The 15,185-nt window shown below is 35.0% G+C and overlaps 1 protein-coding gene across 18 annotated transcripts in view; it reads right to left on the reverse strand.

Moving 5' to 3' along the window:
* SOX6 (SRY-box transcription factor 6) overlaps positions 1-15,185 on the reverse strand; it is a 367,281-nt gene that overhangs the window by 211,247 nt on the left and 140,849 nt on the right. For all 18 annotated transcript variants that reach the window (XM_054067010.1, XM_054067011.1, XM_054067004.1 and 15 more), the window contains one exon: positions 806-1,016. In XM_054067010.1, coding sequence (XP_053922985.1) covers positions 806-1,016 — 211 coding nt within the window. The remainder of the gene's footprint in view (positions 1-805; positions 1,017-15,185) is intronic.

Consider the following 15,185-nt stretch of genomic DNA (forward strand, 5'->3'; position numbering starts at 1 on the left):
ACTAACAGAATCCACATAGATAAATCCATACCTCTTTATCTCTTTCAGACCCTCCTGCTCATCTTCCCTGGTTCAAATTCATGTATGAGCTCACAGACTAAAATGTATTGTTGCAGAAGCAACTAAGACTTCATTCTACTTGACATGCAGAAAGATTTTCATAATGGATCCTGATCATGCCCACCAATATACTGACAAACTCATTCTCCAGTTCTGTTTAGTTCTTATGTAGGCCAAAATCTTAGCAAAGTCAACGAAAATACCTAAATAAGGACTGAATACATAAACTTCCTTAGAGGTCAAAGACTAGACCTCATTTTTATCTCCACCTTTTAACACTTATAGCAATGTCTGAACAGACAGTAAAAAAAATTATTTCTTCAGCCACAGTTATAGATACGTAGGTCAGAACTAGGTACTCCTTACACTTAAAACTGTTTCCTGTTCTCCTAGTCACAGATGCTGGGTCACTAAGGTGATGAAAGATGACAACTTCTAAGGCAAAACCAAACCATCTTATGTGTTATTCATTCCTATTGCTTAAAATAAACAATTAGATTTTAAAATAAAAATTAGAAATGCGGTTTATCAACACAATTTAAAAAGTTTTTTAAAACTGGCATATTTGCCTAATATCCATAATGGATCTCAAACTATCATTGCCATGGTAACCTGCGAATAATTTTATCCTAGCCCTTGCCAATTACGGAATTTTCTGACCCTTGACACCCAACACATTCTTTATGCCATAAAAATGGTAGGGTTTGTGGGTAAGGAAGCTCTATCAATCTCATCCAACACATACCTTCTTGCTCAGTCCTGGTCATTTCTTCTAGTTTCTTCTGCTTCAGAGTGTCCACCACATCTGCAAGGCTTCCTTTGCGGCGTTCTGGCGTTCCAAAATTAACACTGGTCATTAGCTCACTGCGGTCACGACCTCCTTCGTCGGGCTTGCTTGGTGAGGTAGAGGTATTTCGGAAGGAATATAGGGAACATAACTTATTACTCTCTGATTCCTGCAAAGAAAGAATACAATGTGAAAACATGGGCTATCCTCTTACATCACAAGGATCTCAAACAGGTAAAAGCTGAAAGCATTATTTATTGGTCTGTAATAATAACAAACCCACATGTATCCTCCAGTTTTTAAAATGAGCATTATGATTTCAATTTTGCAGTTTCAGTGCTTGACAAGGGGCTTTTTTTTCCTCAAGGCCAGTCCTCTCCATGCTTCTAATGACTGTACTTTATGACTGACATACTCCCGCTCAAGGACTTTCCTTGTCAGAAACAAGCCACTTCAACACTTTTTGGAATGAACGTGTTAAGCTTTCACAGTTTTCCTTAGTTCCTTAAGTAAAGGCAATACATGCAGCACTGAGAGAAAATACAGGCAAGGAAAAATTATTCCTGGACAGATCCTCAGATAATGGAAAACAACGTAACTTTAAAACTAGAAAAACAGGCCAGTAATGACTGAGGAGGAAGGAATCTACCTCCCAGTTAAAAAAAGCTTATGGTATACATCTACCCATGCTTATTCACTGCTCTTTAAAATAAAACCTCTTCTTAAAGAATTAAGTTTATAATTTTTGTAATATACAAAATGAGATGTGACTTTCCAGGCTAACGTAGACAAGGAAATGAGTTTATGGCAGAACAAGTCATGCATGCTGACACATTAGTATTGAGACTACATGTATCAGAGAAGGTATTATATAGTCAAAGAAAGAGGACTTAAAAGGTTTAGTCTTCCTTGTCACTATATAACATACAGTATTTGAGCAATAAGCTAAAAAAAAGCCATCAAAAAGCAATGAGTAATATCAATTCTCCTTATTTTTGTGGTATCACCCAAAAGTCAAGCCCTTCATGAACTTATCTGCCTCAGACTCCTCAATGTTCTGACTGTACATGCAACATTCAATGCATCTCTTCTTTCACTCTTTTAGCTAAAAGAGCACAAATGCTTCAATTTATCCTCAAAAATTCAATTGTGGGAATTTATCGCACGCTTCCCTTTCCAAAATTATTGTTCTATTTTAATTTTTAATAATACCAGGCTAGGAGCGTTCAAAATTTAAGGTAAAAAATTAAGCTTTTTTTTGTTTATGATATGTCTAGAAATGGACGTATACCCTATGGCATAAAACAGATTTTCTGCAAAAATAAAGAGTAGTAATAATAGCAGTAATAATATATTTAAGAATTAAGAAGTTACTTAACAGTTCTAGCAACAATCAGTTTCCCAATGCACAGTGTTCACCACAAACAGTAATATTCCCACTAGTCTAGGAGTTGAAAATACTCATCTTCAGAGTAGCAAAGAAACCTGTGTTGGGAAATGTCCCAATTGAAATAAGGTTTGAAGAAAGACAGACTAGAGAGCATTAACCATCATCATCATCAAACATAAAACTTTACTTTGGACTTGAATGAATTAAAAAATAGCTGTGCAATGTAACAGAAGGAGCAACACTAACAATGAGCAATTGTGGTAACGAGGGGCTGTGGACTGCTAAGAAGGTGGTGGTGACAAATCGTCATCAGGCACAGCAATATATGATCAGCATAGCATGATTATTGCCTTTATGAGGGAGGCAGCATTTGCTAGTGATGTTGAAAATGTATTTATTCACTAAGACAGGAAATGAGAAGATGATGTTATCGCATCCCAGCAGTAGAAGCACTCTTGTCAATACAGTAGAAGTGACGGTATTTGTAAGCACAAACTGAAAAAGAGGTGACACGGAACAAAAACTTTACCTTCATTTTTTCATCTATCAAACATTAAAGAATTTTTTATTCCATTCATTTGTATTCACTAAAGAATCAAACATCACAAAGGACAAGAACAGCTTAAATTAACCAGGTATAGAGCTGAATTGATTTAAGTTGCCTTCAGAAAGGAAGAGCTTTCTTATCTTGAATTGTTTCTGAAAACCACTTTACATTTGTCTTAAAACTTGGTCAAAATGACTATGGAGATATTTTTCAAATTCAAAACATGAATTTCTATAATACATTTCTCAGTGAAGAATTAATACTATATAACACGGCATTTTCACCTTTGAAAACTACAGTGTAAGAGCAACTTATTCATTTTAAAGGAGTTTGTTCTCAAGAATGTCCTCTTTCAGTACATGAAGCATATCCATCAAGCTCAATGAAGGGTTTTTCATGCTCTCAGCAAGGAACACTAAATCTATTGTTTAGGCCGGAAACAAGAAGATAAGGCTAATCTGTGGAGCAAGTAGAAATGACTGAATGTTACTTCCTCCTGATAACCTATCCTCTTCCTGGTCTGCATGCATACATGGTCTAGCACAACGTTCTTTTGCTGCTAATAAAAGACTCGCCAAGTCCTGCCTCCATTTGGCAACACATCCGCATTTATTTTTCTTTCCCAAAAGACTGCAATGTCCATAATGAAGTTGAGACAGGTTTAAAATATGTATATTTATGGAATGGAAGCAGAATGACAGCTTTGGGAAGAATGTGGATCTGTTCGACTAGCAGAGTATTTTATATTGTCAGTTTTGTGGAAAATTAAAATGTAGAATAAAAATAAAAGGTGCCTCTAATATTTTTGGTTGTTTGACTCTACGTCTATAGTACTGATGTCACTAAATGTCTAATACATTTGCAGTGTATAATCTGAATTAGCTCTTTAAGAAACCCAGTAAGGATGATTTTCTGAGCCCCATCTTTTTCTGAAATCAGAAATGGTTAAAAAGAGTGGCTGAGGATTGAGCAGGAGAACTGCACAAACTGAAAGGCATTCATGGGATTAAATGGGCAAATGGAAAAACCGTAGACCAGTCCAGTGTAAATACCTTATCTAATAATAGCAGAACTCAGCTAGAAAAATCTAAAGCTGCGTGTACAATTATCTACAAGAAACAAAAACAATTCCCATACATTCTACGATTCTAGATAAATTTGTGAATAACCCACTAATAAAATGTAACTAAAAGGAAACACTGAAAAGGCTTCAGAAGGAATAGCTATGCAATCAGAATACATATTTTTACTCCTATGTATCTACTGTTGGCGGCTTTCTTTTTTGTTCCAACTATATGAACAGGCTACGTTGACCTCACATTCATGGCAAACTAGACAGATAATAAAACCAAAAACAACTGGGGCAAGGGAAGCATTTCTGTTACATTTTTTCTAAAAAAGTGACGCAGCTGTATTTCTGTCCCAGCACCTCACCCACTACATGACCAATGCAACTATCACATACGTCAGATGTAGGCCTGGCTATCAAAAATTAATTTGCATTGACATACATATGCAGCATGCAGATAATCTCCTACTAGAAACACATCCTTATGGCCCTGTTATGCTGTGAAAAGAGATTGGTGGATCATGTGTGTTGTCTGAGAGAAGAGGTGTATCATCTCCAGAAGTTGTTTGCTGGTCGTCTTCCTGTAATGCATAAGGTACTAACTATGCATAAGGTACTAGATAATCTGGAGTCCAGAATGGAAAAGGACCATCATGGTTCTTATCATAGAACAAAAAATAAATTCCTGGTTAGGAAAGGAGAACCTGATTCTTTTGAATACAGTAGAATTTGATAATGAAAGAGATCTTATCCTTGAGAAGCTTTATGAAGCCAACTTTTACAGAATGAAGACGCCCCAGTCCATTTGACCTGAAGAAAGGAAAGAAAGGATGCTATTAATGGTATTCTCCATGCTTTTTCAGAGAGTGTGGAAGAAGAGGTAAGGACAAGTAAAGTGCCAGGCCAAGATCAACTCAAATGTTTTCATTTTGCAAAATCCAGTTCAGGAATCTATGAGCACTGATGAAAATTTCCCATTCCAGTCAAATTTTCTCAGCATCACTGATAACACAAAAATGGCCAAGAGAATATGGCTGATATGAATATCCATTTAATGTATCTGGACACAATTTTGTGCCCAAATTCATCCTGTAGGTACATAAGACACAAGACAACTGACACATCCCTCAATTCTCAGGTTTAAAATTCACGTATTTCCAAAAAACTTGATTTTAATTCTAAACTTGAAACAATATCTTCAACACATGACAGTCACTTTGAAAAGTACATTTTTCAAAGTGTGCTTTTCTTACTGATTTCACTGATTTCCATGTAAGGACAGGGAAAAAGGAAAATAAATTAAATAGCAAACATTCAGCCACAGAGCACACTTCTTCGTCCAGCACTGGTGAAATTTAGTCACAGAAGCTACAAATTTTTATACTTTACTATATTAGGATTAATTCAATTTCCAGTCAAGAAATAAAACAATATTGATATATTAAGTGGCAGTATCAAAATATTACGTCCATCTGAGGCATATTCTACTGACAAAAAGGAAGGAGTGCTTAGAAAAGAAGAAATTTAATAAAGAGCTATGTTTGTAAAATTCTGAATTAGGTTCTAAAAGAAAGTCTTAGGTTAAAGTATTGCTTAATATACACAACATGGCAAAGTGCATTTCTTCTCAGTTTGAGCTGAAGTGCCATCTGGTGCAGATTGCTCAGGGTCCCACCATACCTTTACTAATCTTATAAATCTATCCTCCCACTCACACACTAATACTGTATAACTGTAGAATAACTGTTTATGCCCATACTATAGAATAACTGGTTTTGCCCACCATAATGGTGGCATTTTCAAACTAGGCCTTAATAATTGACAGAGAGACAAAAGTTGGAAATGGCTTAGTACAGAAAATTAGACATAAATCTGACTGTTTAAGGAAAAGCATATGCAATGATTTTATATCTTAAGCATTCTTCTTTGTCTTACTGTATCAGACATAAAAATGTTTTAAATTGAAGAAGTATTTATTTGTGGAGACAACTAAACCAGTAAGTCTTACTGCCTAGCAGCTGAAGACAGAAACCCATTCTGGACCACTATTCCAGCTGCTTATTATTCAATAGGGACAAAATTAAGCCTATTTTAGAAATGTTGGGTTTTAATATCAAGGTACATAAAGAGTATTTTTCCTGTATACATCTCCTTGCCAGCCCACTAGCACAGACAAACTTTTATTACAGATCATTCTGCCCACTGTATTTAGTGTTTGACAAAATATCCCTATTACAACAGATTAAATACCTATATATAGTCATTAAAATTTAAGGATTAGGTTTCAAAGTGGACAAAATATGAGAAAAATAAATAAATGCACAAAAGACAGAAACCCAGAAATTAGCAAGGCATGAATACTAAAATACTATGCATGGCTCACTCAGGGAGAGGAATCCTGTGCATGAAATCTTACTTTTACTTGCCCTTAAAACCTCTACCTACTCCCTTACTTGTATGTCAATGAGAAACCAACATTAAGGCTTCCAGCGCAATATGGTAAAAGCTTTCTTAAGTTCATCCTTGGCCTTTTTCATGTTAGAGGGGCAGTCTGCTTTGAATATATGTGGCCCAACAACTGTGTCCTTAGCCTCATCAGCTTTCCAGGCTTCCTAGCGTAAATAACAAGTGGCCTGTTGGACATTCCTTTTAGAGTTGCTGTGAATGACTCAAGTATAGTTTTGCTAACGGCAGAAACAATTCTGAAACAACAGCTTGGTATAAAGAGAGGGAGAATCTTTGTGAGTACGTACATGGCATTTTCTTTACACTCCATAAGAAAACCTTTGAAATTGTTACATTAAGATAATATGTATAGATATTTCAGCATGCCTCTTTCTCAGAGAAAACAATATTTTATTATGTACATTTACTAAATTTCACAAGTTGCACTGATAAAATCCTTTCAAAAGAGAGCTGCTTTGTTTCTGTAGAAAGGAAGGAAAATCCTTATACTTCCAAATGTTTCTATTGAAAAGGGATTGAACAATTAATCATAACTTTCTTATTAGTGTAAAAAAATCTATTTTCTTGTGTATTTAGAATCTAACATTTTAAATAGTTCATTTTCTGCATCAGTGGTCTCACTGGTTTTAACAAGATAAATGAAGGAATACTATTGTAAGTGTTGTAAACAAAGGTATTGAAAGTTGACCCAGTATTTGTCGTATCAGGAAGCATGTTTACAGCAATATCTGCAAACTGAATCATGAACCAACATGTGTCAACTTTGCCCTTCAAAAACAGAGCAAACACACACAAAACGACAGTTCTGTTGGTGAAAGATTTTAGGCTTAGAACAAGATTTGATATTCTTGCTCTTTTTCACGGAATGGCCAATGTACAAAATATGGGGGCTACATTTGGGGGCTGAGGAGCAATGCCTCGTTTTGGGTACTCCACATCCATGAGTGGAGATCTGTCTTGGGGCAGATATGGCTTAAGGACAGACCAGCTGTCTGGGGAAATGGATTCTCTGGTCTGGAGCCTTAGAGGAGGGGAGTGGACAAGGCTGCAGATGTTAATAAGGAGACATTGCAATTCCTTTATGGTGGCATTTATGTTTCACTTAGGGCCCACAGATTTTGTCTCAGAGAGAAGCTCTCTGAAGGCAAGAAGAGAGGCAAACTTGGAAACACAAACTGTGGGCTGTACAATATTAGGGTTGCATAATAGTTAGCAACTGAAAAATAAATGCCATTAACTTTGAATGAAAGTTGACAACTGCAATCCTACTCAACAGCAAAAGAGAAAACTTCTTCTGTAAGACTTGAACTGAAATCACAGGATGAATGGCCAAAAAGAAGTAGAAAGCAAGTATTAGTAACATAAAATGTGTTAGCTGAATTTCTTATTTCCATGTGGATGAGGCTTTCCTGTTATAAAGAGATATTTATCCATCTCTGCATTGAATGGGACACATGTAAACACCCCAGGAAAGCTGGATATCCAGAGTGGTTTTGATTCCAAATACTAGAGGCATGCTGGCACTTGGAACTAGTTTGGAGTTAACATATCATGAAAGCAAATGTTTACAAAATCATTCCCAATCATTACATTAAATAAGGTTTCCCATTTGGGGGAATTTAATTAAATAGAATTAAGAGAAATTAAAAATCTAAGTGATAATTTCTAATTCTCATCATATTTAAACAAATAAGAAATACCCATACAAAAAAAATTTTAAAAAATTTTCTTAGTAAAAAAAATTTTACTGAGAAAGGTTTATTTAAATCCAAGGCTTGAGAATGACTGCTATAAGCTATCAAGAGAAGATCATTTGTAAAGTCTCAGCATATTATGCTAGTGGGAGGGTAAATGGCAAGCAATGGAATAAAACCTCAAGTCTTTAACTAAGCATTTACTCTGATAAAACTTACACTGATTTCACTGCCAAAGTACAAGCTGAATACAAGCTCTAAAAGGCTTTATATACATCTTTTTATATACATCTAAAAGCCTCAAGAAGAAACAATACAACAGTAAGCACTAGCTCTAATTCAAGAAATAATATGCTAAATTAAGATGGGGGGGAAAGGAAAATAACTTTAGTTTAGATCAAAGGTTTAAAATGAGATAACATAATAATAAGGCATATATGATACCAACATGGCCTTATGAATGGCCCACTGCAAGACTAGATATCTGGACAGACTTTTTGTTTGATGTAAAATATGACCACTTAATTACAGCAATCACTTCACGCTCAGTTGTTAGAGCAAATCAAATTAATCTAGGTACACCAGCTTTTAGGTAGAGAAATTTCAGAAGTTTACAATCTTAAACTATGTGATTTAAATCCTTCTCTTTACAAATGAGCAAATCTGTGAAAAAAATGTTGATAGGCATTTTGCTCTATTCCAGAATAGAAAATTGTCTCAAAACTTTTAAATACCACAACCAATCATTTCTATAGGCACCCAATTCACCCACAATTGATATGCATGAACTTGTGTGTGCTTTTCTAAGAGTTAGATGCTAAGAATTTCCTTAATTATCCAGGTACCACATGTCCTAGCTCCTTGTGTTTAAGTTTGTAACAAATCACAACCATATTGAGGCTTCATGGCTTGGACTTTGGTTAAGTAATATGTAATGAAAGAACCACTTATGGTATAAGTATTTAGACTTATATTTTCATCTAAACTGAAACCGAAAATGCATTGTGATCAGTCCCAGCTGATTAGCACTGTTTACCTTTTGGGTAAATAAAGACACATATTTTGTGATGTATGCTTGTCAGAAGCTGCCAAATAAAACAAGGATTGTGTGGCTTAGATATTTCAGAGCACTTTGTATATATCAAACTTCCTATTAGGTCATCTTAGTTTTCTGACTTTATCTAGATCTATTGTAAATATCAACATAAAATGTGTATATATGTTTTTAGCAATATTAAATGCACACAGAAATCCTTCTCTGTATATAGCTGCATGACATGTATTACGTGCTTTATGTTTCCCTTTTAGCATTTCCAGAGGAATGCATGCAGGAAACCAGCCTGCTGCATAGAGTACTTGTATTTCTTTAAGGTAAACACTGATGAAATAGTTGGAAGATTGAAATAAAAACAAGACATTTATGAGACATAAAGGTATCACATAAAACTGTTGTGAATTACAATAACATTGGCTGAATCCCAGAACAGATAATCCTTATAAACATGCAGGAATGTTGTAAACTGTATATGAATGTCAGTGATACCGTACATTAGGAGACTCATATTACACTTGCTGCTGTGTAAGTCTCAGTCACTGGATTTTTCATGGCCTCAAAGATTAAAATAAATACATGTAGTATCTTTCCTTCCTCCATGAAGACATTTTATGTACACAGTTTTATTATGCTGAACAAAGATACCAAAGTCTGTTTTTTCTTGAGCTGTCAAAGTACAAAAGAAATGCAAAAAGTCCTTGCACAGATGTAGTAAAGTGCTGGATTTTATCTTTTGGCAGGTGCTCAATATGCAGCCCACATAATCACATGTTAATGACTGGAGTGTGTTAATCAGCATGCATACCTGATTCCTTCTTGCCCAAGGAAAAAAAAATTTAACAATTTAGAGCGTGTTAACGCTTCTACTTTTGAAAAAATTAATGTCAATATACAGAAATGAATTAAAAACTTTCCAGAAATTGCTTTATAAAAAATAGGAAATGTTAAAACAAGAGAAAGAAATAAAATTACTACAGGTTTAGATGAACATAAAACACAAGTCTTTTGCGGGGAAATCAGGTGATAATTAATCCTATTTAAACACAATTCACCCTAGAATATAGGGAAAGGTTTAAAACAGTGCATTTGGGAAAAAAAAATTGTACAGTCTCTAAATGGTAATAATACAGACATATCATAAAGAATGATTATTTGCTGCTTCTTAAAATAAAGTCAGTTTAGTATATCACCATCCCCATTTAAGCACATTATCCTGCACATTTTTATGGAATTGTTTCATTATTTTTAATATGAAATGTAAACATCTTTTTACGCTAAATCTAGTAAAACTAAGCCCTTGTTCTTTCAGACCTTTAGACATGTGCTTAACATTACAGTTGTTGTTAGTCCTAATAAAGTAGAGTTAAGCACATACCCAAATGCTTTTTGAATCAAAACAACATGCTTGAAAAAAAAAACACCAAACTATTTCTATCTTTTCTGCAATATATTTCACATAGAAATCTATTTTATGGAAAAATAAAATCTCCTATCATCTGCTTTTTCACACCCTTTAGCTTCAGCCAAAACTTTGTACCTATGCAATTACATGAAGGTATTTATCTCTTTAGTTAGATAAAAATTCTGATGCACTACCTGGCATGCAGAAATAATATCACAAGCACTGTAGAATTGCTTTCAATCATCACAAAACTCAGATTTCAACATGTAAATAACAGCTGCATGAGCAATTTAGCCGACACAGAACTGCCAGAGTTTAGGGCATTTCTATTTCATGCATTTTATACGTTCATATTCAGCCTGTAAATGAACTAAAAATAAAATTTCAAAACATGTAGTTGTATCTATAACTTCTGATAATTTGAAGTCATGAATTTATATAACAACAAATTCACAGTGTTTAGTACGTGTGAACATTTTTCAATGATCTTTCCTAAAAACCTGAGTTTATTTTCCTTAAAGGGAAGAACTTCCAGTAAGAGAAGTTAATAACAAGGAGGAGAGGGAGCAACAGGATAGTGCTTGTTTTATGTAGAGACAGTAAGCACTGAAACATTAAACCTTCAGGATGCCACCTATTCCTGCCTTTCTAATGCCGGTCATTTTGCTAAAACTATATAAAGTTAAATTTGATACTTGGAAATTTAAAATTATTTTAGAAGGAACAAATATGTGTGGCATTAAGAGACCTTTACTTTTCCTGCTATCAACACTGCAGAGATGTACGTGCATACACAGTGGAAAGGTAGCAAGATTTTCACTCTTTTGGCCAGAAGTCAATAAAAGACAGAGACTTAAGATAATTATGAAGTGTATGTTGGTATTGCCGTTTGCCATAATATCCAATGAGATAACATTTCATTTCTAAATCCAAGGTGTCGCTGAATGATATTACAGAATGTATGGTGAAACACAGCATATACTTAGAGGTAATTAACTTGTATTTGTATATGTATATGTGTTTGGTTTTCCACAGTCACAGACAAATAACACCATCTTTTAGATGACTTGCTGCTGTGGTTCCCTGTAACAGCCTCTCACTGTGTCATTACAAGTAACAGCAGATTAAAAAAGATGTGGTTGCTCTCATTCTGTGCATGTATGTGCTGTCTATATACCCTCTGAGATTCTGGGCAGCGGAGGAACATCAGTGGGAGAAGGGTACAGTGACCATCACAGTGATACATCATCATGTCTGGTCATCATCACAGTGCCTGCGAGTTCTTCACAAACCCTGTCTATTACCAGATTGTTATATTGGAATTGGAGATGGTAATAGAATTTACTTCTCTTTCCTTTTTCCTGTTGAGGGAGTTAAAGTGGGAGGCAGGGACAGGAGCAATAGAATTCCGTAATTTGGAGAAAGATTCCAGATTTCATTGGGTTAAAGCTGCTGAGATTTATTGTTCATGAGGCCCATGTCTAGCATTTACAGCCACGAGAACACACTCTCACATTCCTCAAAGAACAGGGCATTTGTCCGTCGAATTTTATATCTTGTGGTTAGTACTGCTTTCTCCTGATATTTTAGAGCAAAAATAAAAAAAAACATAATTCACTTCACTGCGTGGGGCTCTATATGAAGATGGGAAACATTCTTTGATCCCCAGTGAACAAAGCACAAATTATGATTCTCCAGTTTTTTTACATATTTAGTAGTAAACTTATTATTGGGATACAACAATTCAGATACTGCTAAATTTAGCAAATGTAATTGTTGGCTTTTGCCCTTCAACCTTTTTCAGTCTGTTGCCCCAAACAAACCAGAGTTTGGATGCCATCTAAAGATTTGACTATATTTCTTGCCTGCTACTCACTGTCCATGGAAGCAAGCAGGATAGTTTTCTCATTATCTTTGTGCCTCTTTGTCCCCATCCCTACAGTAAACTGCAGCAAACAGCTTAAAACAGAGTTTTTTCTTTCACTAACTACCCGTATGTCCGGTTATTTTTACATTAAGATGCAGTCAGAAATATACATATAATCTTTCCAGCTCAGCAATATGAAATTACAGAAATCTTTGGTAGTTTTATTTTCTCCCTACTGTAACATCAAATTCACTGGTGATACGCTACTCACAGCGTAAGTCATTACAGGTCTGACGTTACAGTTGTTACACATTGCTGAATCTGTCAAATGAAAAGGGAGCACAAAGGGAATTTCCAAATGCAGCTGCTATTTCCCATTTGTTAAATCCTTTTATTACACCATATAAGTACACAGCTGGGAAATACTATAGAGTGGGAGTTAAAACAAAATATTTTGGCTTCCAGACATTCAGAATACACAAAGGACTCAGTGGAAAGCAATGCCTGATATGAAAAGGGAGTGAAAGTTTGAAAACAGTTCTAGCCAGTGTGTTTTTTTAATGATAATACACAATATACTTTAAAGGTATTTTATATTACGGAAAATGCCATACAAGTTGGGAATAAAATCAATCTTGTTTTTTCAAATTGCCCTCCTATAGTATCTTTTTTTTCCCCTCTAAGATCTCTATTGCCCTCCTAGCATGTTACAACCTAGACTGTGTGCTCTCACAAATTCCAGTGAAATCTTTAGTAGTTTTTAAGGGATAAAGGATGCCGAATAGTGCCTTCACTTAAGTAACATGTAAAAAAGAAAAATTTTCCTCCCCATATGTCGACACAGCATTCTTTGAATTCACTGTCTTATAGCCAGACTACACTACTATTGATACATTTTAATGACAGCATTACTGCCTTTATTTTCAATGTAAATGGTATGAGCAGGTGGTTCTTGAATTCTGTTTTGAAAGGATCTGTCTGGGAAAGGTCAGAAAGCACTTACCTTCTGGGAGTTTGATTTTATTAAGTAGAAAATGGTCACCACCACAGCACCTACCTCGAAATTGCCCAACTCACCTTCTGGAATTTGTGTTTCTGGAAAGAAACTCCCATCCTCCCTTAAAGGAGTACAAAATTGCCTTCACTGGAAAAATTGCAGGCACTTTTGAGTTCTTTCTTTCTTAACAATACTGATAACTGCTTGGAGACTGAGGTGTTTCAGAGAAACTTTATGCAACTGATTGAGGTTTAAAGGTTTCCTTACATAGGACATAAGGAAGAAATAAACAATTTAAAAAAAAAACCTCAAACAAGTTGCTTTAAATTACAGTCCCTCAATGAGAAAAAAAATGTTTTTCACTACTTCAGTGTTGTGATTTAACTAGCCACCTAACTCACCTGAACTGTAACTATGTTGGAATCTAGCTCTGTATGGTTTAGATCTCTTTTTCAAGTGCAACCAAAAAGCACGCCTTAGACCTTCAGTTTTCACTTCATGCGAATGATACCCTGTAAATGATACCCAGCTTTGAGCAGTGCAAAAATATCTGTTTGGTTCAGGAAAGAGCTTCCTAAATAATGATGACGTATATTCACCACCTGATTTAACCTAAAGGAACTAAGGCAACTCCTAGTGATCTTCAGGACATTAATTTATATATGTGATAGAATATTTACTGAAAAAAAAAAAAAAGGAGAGGAAGACCAGAGTGCTAAGTCACTTAAGCAAAGTTCATGAACCTGTTCTGAAACATAAGAGGTACAGCAAGCATTAACATCGTAGTGCAGCAATAAGAAAACAGACACTGCACTCTGTTGCTGTAAGTGTAAACTCACTTCAGAGCAATACAAGTGAGTACAACCCATCATATTGCAAGAGGTTCTATGATTTGGGCTTAAGCATTACTCCAGGTCCAAGTAACAGCCTGAATCAAATACAAATACTTTGAAGGACTCCTAGAAGCTAGGAGTTCCTTTCTCTCTGCGACATAGAGTCATTTTATCAATGTTACTGGTGTCCTAAACCTGAAATTCCCAGAGTACACACACCTCTCTGAATGAATAGGATAGTAGCTGATAAATTCACAGATTTATTTTTTCCATCAGCAAACTTGATCAATCCTTTCTAATCTGCATCCAGCTTGTCCTGATAACATGAAAGTTAAAATCATTCTGATGTGTCTCATAACTTGGGCAAAAGAGCGACTCTCCATGCAAAATGATGTTTCATCTGAGAATTCTGCATAAAAGCCATATATACAACTTACAACCTACTAACCTAATCACTAACCTGAAATCCTTTTTCTTTAAAGCCATTTTTACAGATGAAATTTTGCCCCTTCTTCATGACAGTCATCCAAATACTTAGGAATATTTAGGCCTGATAGAAAGGTTTACACTGGGTCAAACTGTGTATTACAGATTATGTAGCATTTTTCTGGTATATTTTGATCTTTCGAATCAATTGGACTTTAGAAAGAAAAAAACCCACTATATTAACAAAAGAGATACTATTGCAGTGCTATTACTTATTTAAGGTATGTATGAAGAATTCCAGAATCTATGTTGACTAATACATTGAAAGTATTATTTCTAGTCAAATTTGAAATAAATTCATTGTTGTTAGTAAAAAAAAAACTACAATTGTTTTTTTTAACTTTATTGAAAGCTGATGATTCATGCTGGGGGGGGAAGACTTACTGAAAAAAATCCACTGATAGACTTTTAATAAAAATACACTAGTAATTTTAGGAAAATGCAGGATATTTTTTATATAACTGTGTGAATTTGATGTCTGTGAAAAACACACTTTATGAAGAGTCTGGAATTATGATGTTCCAGATTTACAG

Source organism: Cuculus canorus, chromosome 5, assembly GCF_017976375.1.
Source record: "Cuculus canorus isolate bCucCan1 chromosome 5, bCucCan1.pri, whole genome shotgun sequence".
Taxonomy (NCBI): Eukaryota; Metazoa; Chordata; class Aves; order Cuculiformes; family Cuculidae; genus Cuculus; species Cuculus canorus.